The sequence below is a fragment of the Trichogramma pretiosum genome, unplaced genomic scaffold (assembly GCF_000599845.2).
Source record: "Trichogramma pretiosum strain Unisexual culture from Peru unplaced genomic scaffold, Tpre_2.0 scaffold178, whole genome shotgun sequence".
NCBI classification, from domain to species: domain Eukaryota; kingdom Metazoa; phylum Arthropoda; class Insecta; order Hymenoptera; family Trichogrammatidae; genus Trichogramma; species Trichogramma pretiosum.
In genome coordinates, this window is record NW_019640903.1 from 63,935 (window position 1) to 83,603 (window position 19,669).

Sequence of the window (19,669 nt, forward strand, 5' to 3'; positions counted from 1 at the left end):
CAAGTATGTTGTCCCCAGTCTGGTACCGCTTTCAGTCATGTTTTGGAGCCATGCCAGCTGCCTCCATAGACGGAGGAACCCTGTGGGTCGGGGCGCGTACTTGGATGAACACACAAACATTGTAGTATGGATTTATTTATCAATAAAAAACCAAGAACGAGCTCGCAGACCGAGCTGACGGTAGAGCGCCTGAAAGCGCATGACGACGCGATGGAAGTCGTCAGCGATGGGACCACCCCGGCACCGGGGTCGGCAACCCCATCAGTAGTAGGGTCGGAAGCCCATTCAGAGGTGGAATCTGAGAGATCCGCAAGGTAGCTGAGCCTTGCGGAACACCTTAATCGGCTCAACGAAAAAATCATTAAGATGATGGATTTCGCGATGCCGAGGAATAATGTCCATAAACCGATAAAGGAAGGACTGACGAAAGCGCTTCTTATCCTCTAGAGCTGCTACACAGCGCTGGATGGGTTGGAACATCTCCCCCGCCAGAACACAGCGGAAAAGGAGGTGCAAACATCGCCCAGACTCGGGACACAGAAGGTATCCAAGACGGTCCAGAAGAAAGCGTCAAAGAGCAACAATATCCCCCCACCACCTGCCAAGAGGAGCAAGAAGAGCGGAGAGAGAGAGGCTCCTAAGGACGCTGAACCGGATAATGGTGGCATCGACAACTGGCAGCAGGTCCAGTGGAAGAGGCGGGGTAAAAAAGAGACCCCTGCAAAGGCAAAGACCCCTGACCAAAAGGTTAAGGCCAAGCCGGCTGGACGCTCTCGCCCTGGAGTGGTGGTGGTCAAGGCGAAGGACCCAAAATCCTACGCAGAGATATTGAAGCTCCTGAGATCAAAGCCGACGCTAAAGGACTCGGTTGGTAGCGTCAACAGGGTCCGACGCGGTGCTGGCGGGGAACTTCTGCTGCAGCTCGACAAGGCTTGCGCCAGCCCTGGCGAGCTGGGGCGGAAGCTGGACAGCGCTATTGGAGAGCTGGGTTCAGCAACTGCCCGGACCCCAGTGGCCACAATAGAAGTCAAAGACCTCGACGAGGTCACAACGAGGGAGGAGATCTGTGGGGCCCTCCGAACCCACCTGGATGGTGCCTCCGAGCTGGGTCTAGACGCGGTCAAATCTCTGCGAAAAGCTTTCGCGGGGACCCAGACTGCCGTCGTCACCCTGCCGGTCCAGCTGGCTGCTAAAGCCGTGAAACTGGGGCGCATCCGGATCGGATGGGTCAACTGCCGCATCTGCGAAAAGAGCTAGGTTCGCCGATGCTACAAGTGTTGGGAGCCGGGGCACATGGCAGCTCGATGCCCGGGCCCAGACCGCAGGTCGTGTTGCCACCGGTGTGGTCAGGAGGGGCACAGGGCTAAGATTTGCCAAAACGTGCCCTCCTGTCTTCTCTGCCAGGGCGTCGAGGCAAGGACTCATACCTCATTGAGTGCGGCCTGTCCGCTAGCCAAGAAGTTCGTGCGAGGTGCAAAATGACGGAGCAAAGGATTCGCGTCCTCCAGCTCAACCTCAACCACTGCGAGTCCGCCCAAGACCTGGTCTTGCAGACTGTGAGGGAGTTGAAGGTTGATGGGGCAATCCTGTCCGACCAGCACAGGCCCCTCACACCACCGAACACCTGGATCTCTGATGCCGACAACCAAGCGGCAATCTGGGTGCGCGGTGGAGTGCCTGTGCAACGGTGCTCCTCTGGGCAGAGTCACTTTTACACCTGGGCGCAGATTCCTGGAATTTATATCTTCAGCATCTATGCGCCTCCTAGACTCTCCCACGAGGAATTCATCGGCCTGTTGAACAACATTGTTGACGAGGCCAGAGGAAAAACACCAGTCCTCGTGGCTGGCGATCTCAATGCTTGGGCAACGGAGTGGGGCAGTAGGGAGACGAAGCCGAGGGGCAGGGCGCTGCTAAATGCCCTCGCTACCTTGGATGTCCTCCTGCTGAACACCGGTTCCGAGCCGACGTTTGTTGGAGAACAGGGAGAATCTGTAATTGACCTTACCTTCGCCAGTGTTTCGCTCTACAATCGAGTCGGATCCTGGCGGGTAAGTGATGTCTACACAAGCAGCGATCATAAAGCTATTGTGTACGAGATTCTCCTTGAGGAAAATCGAGGTGTTGCCCGTACTCCGGCAGGCAACCGTAGGTGGAGCGCACGAACTCTCGACGGTGATAGCTTTGCTGAGATCGTGTCTGAGATGGAGATCCGGTCAGGTTCCGCAGAGAACATGGTGGACGAACTCATGTCCACAATCGTGCGCGCATGCGACGCCTCCATGTCTGGGGGGCGTGATCGCCGGCGCCGCGAGCCTGTTTACTGGTGGAACGACGACATCGCGGAGTGCAGACGGGACTGCATCCGTGCGCGAAGGTACGCTCAACGGGCACGCGGACGTTCTGACGAAGTCATTCCTCAGCTCGGCAGCTCTGCGACGAGGCGGACCGCGATGTATGGGGTAAACCATACAGAACTGACTTGCTGCGGCGAGCGGTTTCTACGCTGTTCCCGTCGGTTATCCCTCGGCTAATCGGTGCCCCACCGGTACTGGAGGAGCACCTGATTCAGACCCTGACACCTGAGGATCGGGGCAGCACCTGGTCCAGATGGAATCCCTAACACTGCCCTCAAGGCGGCGGTCGAGGCTTGTTTCGATAGCTTTCGCCGCGTCTTTACGGCGTGTCTCAGGGAGGGGTGCTTCCCCGCGCGTTGGAAACGGCAAAGGCTCGTCCTGATGCTAAAACCAGGCAACCCTGCCGCCGAACCATCGTCGTACCGCCCGCTATGTATGTTAGACACAGCGGGTAAAATCCTCGAAAGGATCATGGTTGGTCGCCTGGAGGCCCACACCGAAGGGCCTGCTGGCCTAGCAGACTCGCAGTTCGGCTTCCGTAAGAGGCGATCAACTGTTGATGCCATACAGACCGTTCTCAGCACTGCACGATTAGCCATCAGTGGCAAACGATGGCATCGGGGCACCAAGAAGTACTGTGCCATCATCACCTTAGACGTGAAGAACGCCTTCAACTCAGCGCGGTGGGACAAAATTCTCACCGCCCTGAGCCAAATGGAGGTCCCGGCTTATCTGCAGCGGATGGTTTTCAACTACTTCCGCGGCAGAGTGCTGGAGTTCACCACGGATGATGGGGCAGAGACTTACGAAGTTACGGCTGGCGTGCCACAGGGATCCGTACTTGGCCCCATTCTTTGGAATGTCATGTACGATAGGATCCTAAGGCTCGAGCTACCGAGGTCCGCAAAAATCGTCGGATTTGCAGACGACATTGCAATCACGGTGGTGGCCAAGCACTTAGACCTCGTCGAGTATTACTCAAACGAGACTATACGTCTAGTGCGAGCAGCCCTGACTGAACTGGGGCTACAGACCGCTGACCAGAAAACCGAGGTTCTCCTGGTCACCAGCAGGAAAGTGACGGAGACCATCACTGTCAGAGCCGGCGACCACTACATCACGTCGGCTCCCTGCATCCGGTACCTAGGCGTGCACATTGACGCCAGGCTGCGATTTGAAGAGCATCTTCGCATCGTCAGCGACAAGGCAAACCGGGTTGCAGGCGCCCTGCTGGGTCTTATGCCCAACATTGGAGGCCCAAGGAGCAGTCGACGCAGGCTCTACGCCAGCGTGGTCGACTCGATCCTCCTATACGGTGCCCCGGCATGGAGTGAGGCTGCGAAGAAGCAGAGCTACGCCCGTCAGGCGGTCTCGATTCATCGTCGTGCCTGCCTGCGAGTGATCTGCGGTTTTTGCAGCATCTCACACGAGGCCACATACGTTCTTGCGAGCATACCACCGCTCACACTACTTATCGACGAACGCTCGAGGCTGTACTTACGTCGCCTCGAAAACGTCGAAAGTGAAGAACGGGCCAAGACGATCGAGGAATGGCAGGCCCAATGGACCTGCTCGAGGAAGGGTCGGTGGACACACCGACTCATCCCGAACATCATTCCGTGGATTGAGAGGAGGCACGGAGAGGTGAATTACCACCTCACGCAACTCCTGACCGGTCACGGCTGCTTCAGGTCATACCTGTGTCGGACAAACAACGACACAGGTGACCAGTGCCCGGTATGTCCGGAGGCGGTGGAGGATGTCGAACACGTCATTTTCCGCTGCCCTCGATTCACGGAGGAAAGAGAGGTGCTCCACCACCTCTTTGGGGGTCCCCTGGAGCCTGAGACGCTAGTAGGATTCATGCTGGAGGCGGAATCCAACTGGCTGGCAGTGTCCGCCTTCGCTCAATCGGTCATGACAAGACTGAGGACCGAAGAGAGGGCAAGAAGAAGATGACCGGATGATGCGGTGAGAAAAAGACGATGAAGAAACGAAGATAACTCCTCAGAAGTGAGCACACAGCTCGAGCCTCCCCCGCGAAGTAATGCCTAAAGGTGGTTCCGCGGGGAAGAAAAGGGGCAGGAGATAAGGATGGGTTTTAGTCGGTATTAGTAGGGAGACACATTACACGCCCACACAACATTTGTACACAAACAACAGTACACTACTCGAGTCCGACATATCCGTGCGACACACAAGAGTCGCACGTTGAGTCCGTAAAAGGATTTCCCTCCTTCCCAAAAAAAAAAAAAAAAAAAAAAAAAAAAAAAAAAAAAAAAAAAAAAAAAACACACACACACACACACACACACACACACGCATATACGCACGCACACACACAAGTCGACAAAATTTCTTTGTTGTCAGCTCTCGCGCGTTTATCGCGTGCCCTTAAACCCTTGCGATTGGTTGCTTTCTTCTTTTTGTTAATCTTGTAATCGTACGTTGCAGTTTTTCGCCGAGCAATTCCACGACGACGTTGTTAACATCCCATGCAAGAGAGAAGAGAATAATCTCGCAGTTAAGCGCAACAGCAGCAGCAGCAGCAGCAGCAGACTCGACCAGCAACGGACGACGAGGTGACCACAACCAAGGCCAACGACAACATCATTATCAGGTAATCATTTGTTTCGCCTCTCTATCTCTCTCTCTCTCTCTCTCTCTCTCTCTCTCTCTCTCTCTCGTACGCGTCTCTAATCGTATTTACTTATTGCACACACCAGGCAATAAAGCGGCATAAGCAACAATGGACCGCGTAGCTCACGGGCCTAGCTCATGTTTTTTTATATGTGTAACGTCTGTGTACTTCTCTCTCGTACTATGTGTATAATATAAAATACATATAATACGTATGTGCTGTCAACTCCAATTATTTTCTTGATTCTTTTTTTTTCATATAGTAAAATGTTTATTTATTTTATTACAGAAAAACTCACTCTCGCTCCCATGCTCGTCATCGGCATTTTCTCGGCAGCTGCTCTGGCGTCGTAACGTGTGTTGATTTACGTGAAAGTAGTGAAAGCGCGTTCTTGTTTGGACTGGTGTATTGCAACGTTGTTGGCTCTTCAGCGCGTGCGAGTGAGTGCATAACCCTATTATGCGTACTCGACGAGCGAGTGAGAGGGGTACGATCACACGACGCGCGCGCGTAAATGAGAATTACTGCTTCAATTGCTTCGCGAGCAATTGTTGCCTGTCCGTCTTTACGTCTTACCAATGTGAATTTTGTCCGAGATGCTACTCGGCAATTTAATAGACTTACCGCCGTTGCTATAATTCGAGCCACGGTAGGTCTCTTATTTGACCTCTGACGCGCCTGAAAATGAGTCTAAGAATTTGATAGGTGCGTGCAGAATTGAGTTCGAGTCTTCTGGGACGAATTTGTATTATAAATTTGTTGTATTTTTATTCAATGTCAGAAACATTAATGAGATATTTTATTTTATTTACTAAGAGAATAAATCTGTAAACTTGACTTTCAATTATACAATAAATTGAAGTACAATCAAGAATATTAATTAGACACGTCGCCTTTTTTATACACGCAGAGTTTGAGCAAACGGCATACAGTGTGAATCGACTTTGCGACCACGGAATAATTTCGGCTAACCCGGGTTAACAAGATGATCGTTACCGATATTTAGTTTTGTATAAACTGCGTGCTGCTGCTGCTGCTGGGCTCTGCTACTGCTGCTTGGCTCTGCTGGGCTGTCCCTCACACCACACGTACGTTGGAGTTGCTGGTTAGTTGTAGATACGTTGAAGCTGAACCAAAACCTACAATACGCGCACAAAAACCACAAAGAGGATGCGAAAAGAAACACTATAACTCGCGACTTATGATTTGATGAGAGGAAGGAAAGGAAGGATGTTCTTATTTTTTAATAAGATTCATCCGCGCTAGTCTTATACCCTTTGACCTGTGTAATTGGGATCGAATACCCGGGGGTATGTTCCCACAGTCGAACGGTGTATAAGGCCTTGACGCACGATTCACGCACTCGGACACTGGGTCAGTGGCAGCGGTGAATTATCGTTTAGGATAGGTTATTAAGTATTCTTAGCCACCAAGTGGTAAATGGCTAAGAAAATTTGATAATGAATAATTACTGTGGTTAAGTATTATTCAATTATCAAAAACTAAACTCAATTAGGCCAGTGCAGCTCTTTAAATAGGCCCAGTTCGAGCGCTCGAAATGCGCTCTCTCGCATCGTCGCGCCGGCAAAATTCCCACTCATTTTCGGAAATTTGCCACGCGTGTCTATTATCTGATAAGAAAGAGAGAGATCGAAGATTCTCTCTCCGCGCTCATTGTCTCCCAGGAGGCTGGATGGGGGTCGCTGGACCGCTCTCTCATTGCGTCGCTGCGGCCGCGTCTCTCGTGCAGTCTGCGTGGGGACCTGCAAGATGGTCTTTTAAACGCGAATCTGTTGACGCGAGGGGAAACGCGAGTGCGTCGATTCACCTCTCCTCTCGCGCTCGGCGAGTACTCGCTTACACATGCGTGCTCAGCTGGCATAGTTGCCATCTTACCAGGCGCGAAAGGTCGCATACGTTGCAGTATAAAACAATGACCACAGAAAAAGTCAATTGGATGATCGACGAAAAGAATCATAAATTTCTTCGTCAAGTTTATCGCTTGATCAGCGATTATGATGACCAAATACCGAATCTCAGAGATATTTTTCAGCCCAAAGCTATCGATTGGCTTCTGAAGGAGTCTGAGAAAGATTCTGACGATGACACTCGTTATTCAGGACACGTCGTCAATTTTGTTATCATGACGGGTTACAAAGACGAGCCTGACCTCTATGAAGACGACAAGCCACTTCTTCGCCGCACCACAGCAGTACATCGTGCGTCTGGGGATTATAGACTATACATCGTCGAGGATCTTTTTAAAATATACGACAGGTTTGACGTCAATTACACGAACGAGTCCGGTCTTACGCATTTTCATGTGGCCTGTGAGTATGGTCTTAAAGACATTGTCGAGAAATTCCTCGATTTCGGACAGAATCCGAATCTCTTGACATCAGAAACGGGTAATTCGCCGCTGTACTTGGCTCTGAGCAACAACAAAATAGAAGTATTTGAATTACTGTTGAGACGAGGCGCCAATCCGAATTTAGCCGATACCATAGGATTTACTCCTCTGCACGACATTATCATTTATAAGGGATACCACGAGGATGACTTATTGGAGATATTTTTCAAAATCACCAAAGAAATCAATCAGCTGGTTCAGATCGACGCCCGGGATAAGTTTGGCCGGACACCTTTGCAATTAGCTGTGGCGAATTTTTCGCCTGATCAAGTCGAAATACTTTTGAATCATGGTGCTGATCTGTCTTGCTTCGTTTTTCCTTCTGTGAGTTGCTTCGAGGAGGAAATGAAAAATGAGGCCTTTGAGCTGGATACTCGATTGAAAATAGTGACTGCAATTATGGCTGTTGTCGAGGCTCTTGAGAAAAGACAATTCCAACTAGACCAAAGCGGCATCCTGACAATCGTGAAATTTTTGGCAAAATACGGAGGATTCGAATCAGAATGTTCCGATGAATATCGGTACGACGACGTGAGGTTCGAAAAAGATGCAAAAAAACTCATGATAAAGTCAAGTCTGTCGCTGTACGATTTGATTCATTTACGACCAGAAGAGTCTGCAAAATTACTCACGTATAAGGACTACTACTTGTTAATGACATCGGACTCATTTTTCAACGAGCTCTGGGCCATCGCACCACATGATTGTTTTATGCACTTGTGCGAAAAATTATCGAAGGTGTTTATTCGGCGTTTGGCGTTGGACTCTTTCTTGAAGCTGACACGATGGCAGCTTCCAATTCTCTGCAGTGACATGATCATCAAGCGGCTCAATAACAAAAATTTGTTGCGTATTTGCTTGAGCGTTGCGAATAAAACATCAGGACAACATCCGTAATTTGCATATTTGCAAATATTTTATTATGTATAACATTGTTCTGATGTACATTATATATATAATTAAAATAAAAGATAAATAATGTTAAAAAAACCTCGACTTCCTCAATTTCACTAAAAGAGCCTTCCTTTAATTTTAAATTTTAAACTTTTATGGTCGGATAGCAATGAATAATTTACTTGTTCAACTTTCTATGCATAGATCTGAAATGTTCTGTGTTGACAAAACACATTGATTTTAAACTACTGTATTAATTTCAATTGAATCCCTCCAAAAATACAGAAATGACATGAAAAAAACTTTGAATCAAAATTGGCTTTGCGATACAAACGGAAAATATAATTTTTTTATCTAAATGGTCATTTTTCCATGCTTGGAACTGAAATTTTCTGGGTTGCTCTATCTCATTGTGTCAAAATTACTGTACAAATTTCATTCGAATCCCTCTTAAATTACAGAAATGATATTGTTGAGGAGACGGCTTGAAGGAGAAGAAGAAAAAAAGGCGCAGACGCAGGTGGCTCAGGTTGAGACAAACTCTTTATTTTTCTTGGTTTAATACAATCACGTTTACGTGGACAAAAACCTGGATTACTTAAAAAAGGTGTACAAAAAAGCTGGTTCACGCGATGCGTGAAGAGATTCGGTGCAGGCGATGTTCGCGCTCCGAGCACTTTAGCGAGAGTGTCGACTTGCTCCGAAGCGCGGAGTGGGAGACGCGCAGCGCTCGAGTCGGGACCAACGACCCGTGAACTATTTGACTCAGCTCTCGTTCGAAACACCGCCCCCGCCTCGTTCCTGGAACGACTCCAAATTACACGGGCCGCCCGCCATGCAAGGGGACGTCATCGTCGTGGTCAGGGTGGCGAGCAGACTCGGCTTTGATGGGCAGAAGAACAAGCCTAACGATTGGGCGCGTGTAGACTCCGTGAGCCGTCTTGATGACTGCCGAGCGAACCAGCCCATCTCGACCTTGGTCTCCGATGGCAAGCGAGTTACTGCGTCGAGTCCACTTGGTGCGTTGTTGTAGCGTATTGAGATATTCGCGGCTCCACTTTTTCCAAAAGACAGCTCGCAACGCTTGGATGAGTTGCCAATGGTGGAGATGGTCGATGGCGCCGATGTCAACATCTTGCTCTGGAACAGCGAGCAATGGAGTCCCGACGAGGAAGTGTCCGGGAGTCAGGACGTGCAGATCGTCAGCCTCGTTGGGTTGGTAACGGGGCATAATGGTCGACTGTTCAGCACAGCCTCGATGCTCACCAAGAGAGTGCTCATCTCCTCGAACGTGACTCGTCGCGGGCCAAGTGTTCGCTTCAGGTGGGCCTTGAACGATTTGACCGCGGCCTCCCACAAGCCGCCGAAATGGGGAGCACTGGGTGGAATGAAGCTCCACTTGATGCCTTGCTCAGTGAGACGGTCGGATACGGTGGTCCAGTTGAGTCTCGGGTTGTTCAGTGCTTCGCGGATCTCGAGGTCAGCCCGATGGAAGTGGGTGGCATTGTCGCTCCATATTTCAGACGGCCGGCCTCGTCGCCCACTGAATCTCGTGAGAGCTCCAAGGAGGCTGGCAGTGGAGAGGTCCCCTGCCAGTTCAAGGTGAACTGCCTTCGTGGTCATGCACACGAACACAGCGACCCATGCCTTGGTGGCGCGAACACCACGCCCTCGTGACGACCAGACTTGAAATGGACCGGCGTAGTCGAGTCCCGTGCGAGCAAATGCGCGACAAGGCGTCACGCGCTGTGACGGGAGAGGGCGGCCATAGCTCGTCGACTGGCATCCGCAAAGACGTGAATGGTGGCGACATAGGCGTCAGTTGTGTCCAGCGGGGGATTGAGACTTCTGGCAGTCTGTCGAGGCCCTGGCGAATAGCTGTCCACTCGCGGATCGCGTTGTCGGGCAGCTCATCATCCCAGTCCAGGTGAGCTCGCCACAAGTCTTGTACCAACATTTTTGCGAGAAGAGTCGCAGGCGCTACCCATCCACATGGATCGTAAATTCGAGCCAGACCGGCCAATTGGAGGTGGCATGACGAAGACTGAGCGTGTCACGTTGCGGATTCCACGCGACTCCAAGCTCCTTGACCTGGTCTTCGTCGGTGAATAGCACCCAAGCGGGTCGCAGACAGTCGTCGGCATCGAGCTCTTCGAGAAGATGTGGATCATTAGCGACAGGACAGGATGATCATCTACATATCGGTCGTTCAAAATCGCATGCTGGGCCGCAGGGAATTGAGCACCCTCGTCGGTGCACAATTGCTGGATGGTGCGCAGAGCCAAGTAGGGTGCGCAAGTCGTGCCATATGTGACAGTGTTAAGCCGATAGTGTCGAGTTGGCTCAGCAGCGCATGGACTCCACAGCGTTCGTTGCCAGTCAACATCGCGCTCGTCAATGCGAATTTGACGGTACATCATCTGAACATCTGTACAAAATGCAATGCGATGTTGCCGCCAACGCAGAAGAACTAGCCAAATGTCCCTCTGGAGCTTGGGGCCCCGACACATCACGTCGTTTAGGCTGACACCAGACGAAGTTGGTCGAGACGTGTCGAAGACTACCCGTAGCCTGGGTGCATTATCGCTGACTTGCCAAATCCCGTGGTGCGGGATGTAGTAGGCCGGGTGCCTGCACTCAATTTGATGGCGCGGAATTTCAGTCATGTGGCCCAGCTCGATGTACGTCTTCATGAATGATCGATATTCTTCGGCGAAACGAGGACAGCGTGTCATCCGTCGGTGAAGGGCGTCGAGAGAGGCTCGCACCGAGCTCTCACTGGAGCCTAAGCATTGAGCTGCATCAGGCTGGATTGGAAGTCTAACAGTGTATCGACCAGTCGAACTGCGCTGGTGTTGGGCGAACAAACTTTCGGTCCAGTTGTCGATGGGCGAACTTCGCTCGGCGCGAGGGAGCTCTTCAGTTGCCCAGAACCTCTGAAGCAAAGAAGCTAATTGTTGCTGCCATGATGGCTCGATGTCCTCAGCAGCCAGAGTCAAGCACTGAGATGAGTCGGTCGGCTGAGATTGCCGGAGACCTCCCCACACTATCCATCCAACCAACGTGCGTTGGGCGACGAGACCGTTGATATGCTGAAGGCCTTCTCTCATCAGATAGGGCATGACGTTGGCACCAAGAAGTAAGTCCACCGCTCCGGGCTGGTAGAAGTTTGGATCCGCCAAGGAGCCGTGCATGCTCGCCGGGACAGCCTCGTGGGGCAGTTGTTGTGATGGCGTTGTAATGCCGAGATGACGAAGACAACTGGCCTCGATGATGATGGGCGTCCTTTGACCAGGCAAATGAAGGTTGAGGCTGACTCGGCGTTGCGACCGCTGGGCGACGTCGCCGCCGATGACGGTGATATCCGTGGTGACCTCCTGAACCGGGGTCTGCAGCTTCGATGCCAGAGAATGGGCGATGAGAGATACCTCCGAGCAATTATCTAAGAGACAGCGCACCATGATAATATGTCGATGCGGGCCGCTGATGCGCACGAGCGCAATGGGTAGCAATATTGGCAGAGCAGATACGTTGTTGGCACTGCGGCTACTAGGTTCAGGGGTCCAGGCCGCAGGCAATTGAAGCATAAATGGAGCCGCAGCACTACGCTTTTCCGTTCCTTTGGCTCAAGGCTGGTGAATGAAGAGCAGTGACCAACGTAGTGGTCACCATTGCATTGAGGGCAGCCAGCAGCGACCTGGCGAGTGACGAACGATCGTGCTGGGCGATCGCCTCCGGCTTGGCCGGACAGTCTGACGCCTGAGGCACCATATTTTTTCATGAATGAGTGACAATATAACTGACATCCCTTAAAGTTTCAGCCCGGTCCGAGCAAAAAATCATAATTTTTTAGAGAAATATAGTCTAGACGGGCAGGTGACGAAAAAATCTCAACTCCTCACCTGACTGTGTAAACTGTAGACTGCAAAGTGATATCGAATTTTATGAAGAAGAGTAGTAATAGGGGGACATAGAGAGACAGGCTCCCCCCACTCTACCGTCCTTTTAGGAGGGCTTATAGCGCGCTTGGCGTCAGCGCCTGCCTATGCACACACACACGTACACACACGCACGCTTACGTACACACACGCACGCACGCACACGTACACGCACACGCACACCCACACACACACACACACAGTGTAAAAAAAAATCCGAAAAAAGTCGACCCGAGCTGGGATTCGAACTCGGATCGCCCGGGTGGTAGGCAAGTGCCTTAGCCACAACACCACTCAACAGTTGTTACTCCCGAAGGCCTGAGCAGCTTTACAATCTGTGTGTGGGTGTGCGTGCGCGTGCGTGTGTGTGCGACGCACACGTACACACACAAGCTGTAAAAAAAAAAATCCGGAAAAGTCGACCCGAGCTGGGCACTCTACCTCCCTTTTAGGATGGCTTATAGCGCGCTTGGCGCCAGCGCCTGCCTACGTACACGCACACACACACGTACACACACGCACGCACACGTACACACACGCACGCACACACACACGTACACGCACACGCACGCACACGTACACGCACACGCACGCACACGTACACGCACGCACACGTACACACACACACACACACGCACACGTACACGTACACGCGCACGCACACCCACACACACGCTGTAAAAAAAAAATCACGCACGCATGCACGCATGCACACGATAACGTACATTCATGCACCCGTACCTTGCACACGCGCATACCCGCACAAACACATACCCACGAGATTCACATACACCGGTAAATGAAAAAATACATGATTCACTTTCACTTAAAACATTTATTATCAACACTTTTTATTCGTACACTTTTTTAAGTCGAGACAAATGTTTTTATTTTCGTTACAGCCGTAGAAGTGCCTCCGCTACGGCATCCTTGCTTTTGGCATATGTAATGCCGTACCTGTTAAATAAAAAGAAAGGCATTAGTATGTCATTTTAGATAAAAAAAGAAAAAAAACTGACCTATCGAAATACGCCCGGCAACGCGAGCGTATCTCATTTTCCTTTTGAGTTAATTTTACATGGTCCAAGTGACCAGCCAATACTTCGGGGCTAAAGTTCGCAACGAACTCTACCCCATGCCTGTAACAGATAAATAATATTATATATTTATTTCAATAATTATTAAAATAAAAAATGAAAATTACCTTATTTTGTAAGCTCTCTTGAGCTTGTTCAATTCTTTTCCTAGGAATAGAATTGTCTGGCGCTCCTTTTGAGCAGCCACGCACCCCTCGATGAATTCGCAGGGGTACATATCCTCCTGTAAAATAAATAAAATGTTAACTTCATTAAAAACAAAGAGATTAATAACGATAAATAAATCACTTACCCCACCGTTATAAACACGCAGGCTTAAGCCATGCGCGTCAACGTAGGTAGTGTAGTAGTTGTACTGTGCCATGTTTTCTCCGTGGTAGTTCGAGAATAAATGAGCAACGAAATATTTTTCGACGACTCGAAAATCGTCGACAAAGGCGCATAAACAGGGCGCACGACGCTGGTTTATTAAAAGACGCCGTTGCACGAAATCGTAAAATCTCGCCTGAGGAAAAAATGAATATGAGACTTACTGCAGACCCATGTACGTATAAGGAGTCATATCGTAAAAACGGTGGTCTGGTCGCTAAGATATACTTAGCTATAGCTTCATTGGAAAAAACCGTTGAGTATCGTGGACTTGAAAAACTGTTGGTCATGTATGTTTTGTTACGCTGATAACTTGCAAATGTAAATATCATAGAAAGCATCAAATTAACATAGGGATCAAGCATCGAAGTATAAGAGACGGAGGAGTCGATTTGCAAGAGAACGGTGGATAGCAAAACGTGCAAGCGGCACTGTAAATATTAAGTTTCGAGTTCGTATGAGAAATAAACAATATGCGAATTTGATACATGCAGGATAAAATTTGCACGATACAGACTTACGCTTGGAGAGGGTTTTTGCGCGATAACGCTTCTCCTTGTATTATAAATAGCGTTTTTACCCATGAGGACGTCAGTATTGTGCAGCACCTCTGTAGCTGAACTCTGCATTTTTTGTTCGTTAAAAATGTGCGCGTCAAACCATTCCGAGTTTAAACGAGCTGTTTTAACAATTGCTCATTATTTAAATAACGGTACAGACGAGTTGCGTAGGCGAGTGCCCGTCATGAGTGAAAATCAATTGAAAAGAGAAATTACATGCCTGATTTCGCTGTGCGGTGTGCGAAAGATCGTGAAAATATATAATAAATTTTTTAAAAGGTCCGATTCTGTGCTCGTTGTATTCTACAATTTTTTGAAGCGGCGAGGTTTGATACACCTGCATCACGCCAATGCACTAAGAGACGATTACATCTCGCGTATCGGTAAGTAAATTTTTTTTTTATTGGTGAATATTCGAGTAAATATTTCATCATCGAATTCACTCGATTAAAGGAGAAGATGTCGACCCCGGCAGAGCTATAAGGATTTTTTCCAGTGCGCAAAGGAATATCGAAAGTGAGTTTAAAATTATTGTTTCAGCGTATCGTAGTTTTGTATATCTGTTAACGCTCGCTAACGACACGTTTTATTAATTAGACGTCGATCATCAAGAACCCTCGACAAGCCAGCAAGCAGGTGGTTCGATAAGTCAGCAAGTAGGAGGCTCGGGCAATCGACGTTTCGCAATCGAGGGAGAATCGGAAGTTTTCTCGAGGAGATTTCAAGCGCGAACGAAGGAAATAGCGATAAAGGTCCTTCCACCTGCAAAAGACTGCGACATTTTGTCTTGGCTCGAACTCGCTGTAAAGGATATTTTTACGTATGTTACTGGGCCGAGTGCATCGGAAAATTCTCGCGTAGGCATCAGTATAAGTAGCAGACATCTTTTAAACGGTAGCGCAGGTCTCTCCATACGACCGTTGAAAAATTTGGTGGTGAAAGATCTTGTTGATTTGATCATGAGTCTGACACAGTCCAATACATCGTTTTACGTGGACGAGTCCTTCAATTTGAACGCTACTTTCATCGATGTACCTCACGGATACGGACGTAAAAGGCAGCCGATGGATATAAATACAGCAACCAAGCGCTCTATAGTGGCGATAAATAACGACGACGATCTCTGTCTGCCAAGAGCTCTGGTCGTGGGCGAAGCATATATAAAGTTTCGATCGAATATAACTAGCGAAGCGCAGAAAGAGTGGACCTGTGCGCGAGATGCGCGCCGTAGTCTACAACGCGATTTAGCCTTGCAGCTTATGCGAGACGCCGGCGTTACCATAGCCGGGCGCGGAGGCGTTTACGAAGAACTCGTAAAATTTCAACGACATTACGACGAGAAGCAAATTAGTATCGTGGCTTACGAAAAAATTACTTACGGTCAGGGGGCTGAGGCATTTTTCGACGGAAGAAAATCGACCAACGATAAGATAATATATCTCTTGTACGACGGTCGCAAGAAACATTTCGACGCTATTATTAATCCTGTTGGGGTAGTGAAAGATCCGTATTTTTGCACCTTTTGTAACGTTCGCTATAGGAATATAAATTCACATGTTTGCGATAAAATTTGCGACGCGTGCTTCCAACAAGGAAAATGCGATTCAACCGCTGAAAAAATATTATGCGATAAAGGCTATCGCGGGTTTTACGGTGCAAATTGTCTGGCCAAATATACGGGCAAGGCGAAAGGTAGTAAATATTCGTTGTGCGAGCTCGTTAAAATCTGCCAAAAATGTTTCGCAGTTATAAATACTCAACGTGGCTTGCACGAGTGCGGTCTTCATTACTGCGAGCACTGCAGAACGAAACATAGTCTGAACGAATTGTGTTTTATGCAACCGATAAAGGAGTCCGCGCAAGGCAATCCTAAATACATGTATATTTTCTTCGATTTCAAGACTCGTCAAGATTCCGCGTACAAAAACCACGCCTCTACGACAGAGCATATCCCCACTTTGTGCGTGGCTCATCAAGTCTGCACGGAATGCATGCAAGATGACGATATGAAAAACGTATGCGGCACTTGCGGTATTCGCGAGTACGTCTTTAAAATCGATCCGGTTGGTGAGCTACTGGATATCGCTATACGGGAGAAGACAAAATTTAAAAAAATCTTGTGCGTTTCGCACAATGGAAGTCGTTACGATACACAGATGGTTTTTAGGCGTCTAGTAGAGCAATCAAATTTAAAACGAGCGCCGAATGTTATTTTGAACGGTCGTAATATAATTTTGTTACAGTGCGGGCGCACCGTGTTTATCGATAGCTTGAATTACTTTCACATGAAATTATCGGCTCTACCTCGTGCCTTTGGGCTGCCGAAAAGCAGTAAAAAAGGTTATTTTCCGCACTTCTTCAATACCCTGGAAAATAAAGAATACATAGGTCCGATGCCTGCACCCTCGTTCTACGGGTCCGATACAATGACGACTAGCGAGAGAGAAAAGTTTTTCGCTTGGTACGAAACAGCCCGCACGCAGATTTTTGATATACGTAGAGAAGAAATCGAATACTGTCGGATGGACGTGGAAATATTGCGGCGAGCCTGTCTGGAATTTCGTAAAATAATGATCGATCTCGCGGAAGTCGATCCGTTCGTGCAAGCCACAACGATTGCTTCGGCCTGCTCTTACATGTTTAGAAAAAAATTTTTAAAAGAAAACACAGTAGCTCTGATCCCCTCCAACGGGTACAGACGTAGCGATACGCACTCGCAGATCGCTATCGAATGGTTGCTTCTTTGCGAACACGAGCTCGGGCGCGAAATCATCCATGCGGGGCGTTCGCGCGAATACTGTCTTATAGAGGGATATCGGGTGGATGGATATCTAGGTCCGTCCGACGACAACCCTAGAGGCATCGTCTTCGAGTTTCAAGGCTGTTTTTAGCACGCGTGCTTAAAATGTTATCCGACCGGCCGCGACAGAGTCATGTTCGGTAATCGCACGCTCAACGAATCTTACGAGCGGACAAAAGTCAAAATCGAGCGCTTAAAATCGCTCGGTTACACGGTGCGCTCAATTTGGGAATGCGAATATGAAAAAATTAAGCAAAACGTCTCTGGTGTCGCGGAGATCATTAACAAGCATCCCCTTATTTCCAAAATAAAGATAGATCCGCGCGATGCTTTTTTCGGTGGTAGAACCGAGAATTTTGTAACTCATTACGACGTCAAGCCGGGCGAAAAGATAAGATACATAGACGTTTGCTCTCTCTATCCGTACGTATGCAAATACGGTAAATACCCCCGTGGGCACCCCACGATATACGTGGGCGAAGAATGCGCACAATTAACGGGCGACGACGCGAATAATCTGTCGAACGTCGAAGGGCTCGTAAAGTGTAAAATTCTCTCTCCCCGAGATTTGTACATGCCCGTCATACCGGTCAAAATGAATTCGCGCCTCATGTTTTCGCTCTGCAGAAGCTGCTGCGCCGAGTCGATAAAGGGCGACTGTCCTCACGAAGACGTAGAAGATCGCGCATTTGTAGGTACTTGGGTCGCCGATGAATTGCGTAAGGCCATTCAAAAGGGTTACAAAATTTTGAACTTGTACGTTGTATGGCAGTACGAAATTATTCAATACGATGAAAGTAAAAATTCAAAGGGCCTTTTTACAGAGTACATCGATACGTTTTTAAAATTTAAACAAGAGGCGAGTGGCTGGCCCGCGTGGTGCGAGAGCGAAAACGACAAAATTCGATATATTTCCGAGTACAAGGCTGCTGAAAATATTTCTCTGGACCCTGATAAGATCGAAAAAAATGCCGCCCTTCGTGCCTTCTCAAAATTAGCCCTTAATTCGTTCTGGGGCAAGTTTTCCCAGCGCTCCACGCTTTTCCAGACGAGCATCATAAAGACTCGCAAAGATTTGCTCGAGCTATTAACGAGCCCGGACAAAGAGACGCACGATATCGTCTTAGTTTCGGACGAAACGATATACGCGCGGTGGAAGTACAAGGAAGAGGCCGAAAACGCGACCTGCTATACCAATGTCGTATTAGCGGCTTATACCACCGCCGAGGCTCGTTTGATTCTTTATCAATATTTGGAAAAATTGGATAGGCGCGTTCTGTACTGCGATACGGACTCCGTAATTTATACCTCTGCAACGGGCGAATACGAGCCTCCCCTTGGCACGGCTCTTGGAGCCATGACCGACGAGCTCGATTCGTACGGGAAAGATACGTACATCAGATCGTTCGTTTCAGGTGGGCCGAAATTTTACGCGTACAAGGCCGTTACCCCGCACACGGGCGAACTTCATCGATGTTGCAAAATTAAAGGAATCAGTCTCAATCATGAAAATTCCAAAAAAATTAATTACGACAGCGTTAAACGAATGATTTTGAGGATGTACGACGACGAGGATGATTGCGCCGACAACAGCATGACCGTGAATTTTAGAGCTATGAGACGGACAAAGACTCAAGATGTTGTATCCGGAGACGAGAGCAAGCGATGCTGCCCCGTTCTGAAAAAGCGACGATACATCGGTAGCGAGTTTTCGCTACCCTTTGGCTTTGTACGATAAAGACTCGCCGACTATGTAATTGCGTTTAGCGATAAAGATATTTTATTGTACGACCCATCTATGTCATTTTGTGTATCAATAAAAAAAATTTTTTTTCATTATTTTTAGCGTTTTTTGCTTTCACCCTCCGTCCGCCGCGAGGCCCGTCCGCCCCCGTGCCGCCGTGGGGAGAGCGCGTTCCACCGTCCGCCGCGAGCCCCGTCCGCCGCGACCCGCCGTGGGGAGCGCGCGTTCCGCCGTCCACCCCGAGCCGCCGTGGGGAGAGCCGCGAGTCCCGTCGCGAGCCGCCGTGGGGAGATACCAGAAAGAAAGAGCGTGTCGAAAAACGATACGCCGCTACTTGAGATTCGAGCTCGAGTTGACGTTCGCTGCTATTCGAATGAGAACCTCCGCGATCGCTCTACGCGCGATCTTGTTTCAGTTTTACTCGGGCGCGCGACCATGCAGCTCCAGCATCCGTTTACGTGCTGCGTCTGTGGGCCTTCGGGCAGCGGAAAATCGGTTTTTGTCGCTCGATTTCTTAAACACATCGATAAGATGTGCAACGCGCGATTCGACAGAATATTATTTTATTACGGCGAATGGCAAGACGGCTACCGTACCAGCGCCGGAGGCATACCCGTTGAATTTCGCGAAGGTTTACCCCAACCCGACGATTATTCGCGCGATAACGAGAAGAAAAAATTGATAATTCTCGACGATCTCATGCGCGAATCTTCGAACGCCGACGTACTTGATTTATTCACCAAAGGTAGCCATCACAAAAATCTGAGCGTGATCTTCTTGACGCAAAACATTTTTCATCAGGGAAAAGGCCAGCGCGATATAAGTCTGAACACAAAGTACATCGTGCTATTTAAAAATC

The 19,669-nt window shown here is 49.0% G+C and overlaps 2 protein-coding genes across 2 annotated transcripts; one reads left to right on the top strand and one right to left on the bottom strand.

Moving 5' to 3' along the window:
• Positions 1 to 10,215: 10,215 nt before the first annotated feature.
• Positions 10,216 to 11,763, bottom strand: LOC111693302. Its single transcript, XM_023457688.1, has one exon. It carries the CDS (start codon positions 11,761 to 11,763, stop codon positions 10,216 to 10,218), a length of 1,548 nt encoding a protein of 515 aa, XP_023313456.1.
• Positions 11,764 to 17,661: 5,898 nt separating this feature from the next.
• LOC106658467 lies at positions 17,662 to 18,804 on the top strand. Its single transcript, XM_014380467.2, has one exon. The coding sequence runs from the start codon at positions 17,662 to 17,664 to the stop codon at positions 18,802 to 18,804; it is 1,143 nt and encodes a 380-aa protein (XP_014235953.2).
• Positions 18,805 to 19,669: the final 865 nt, after the last annotated feature.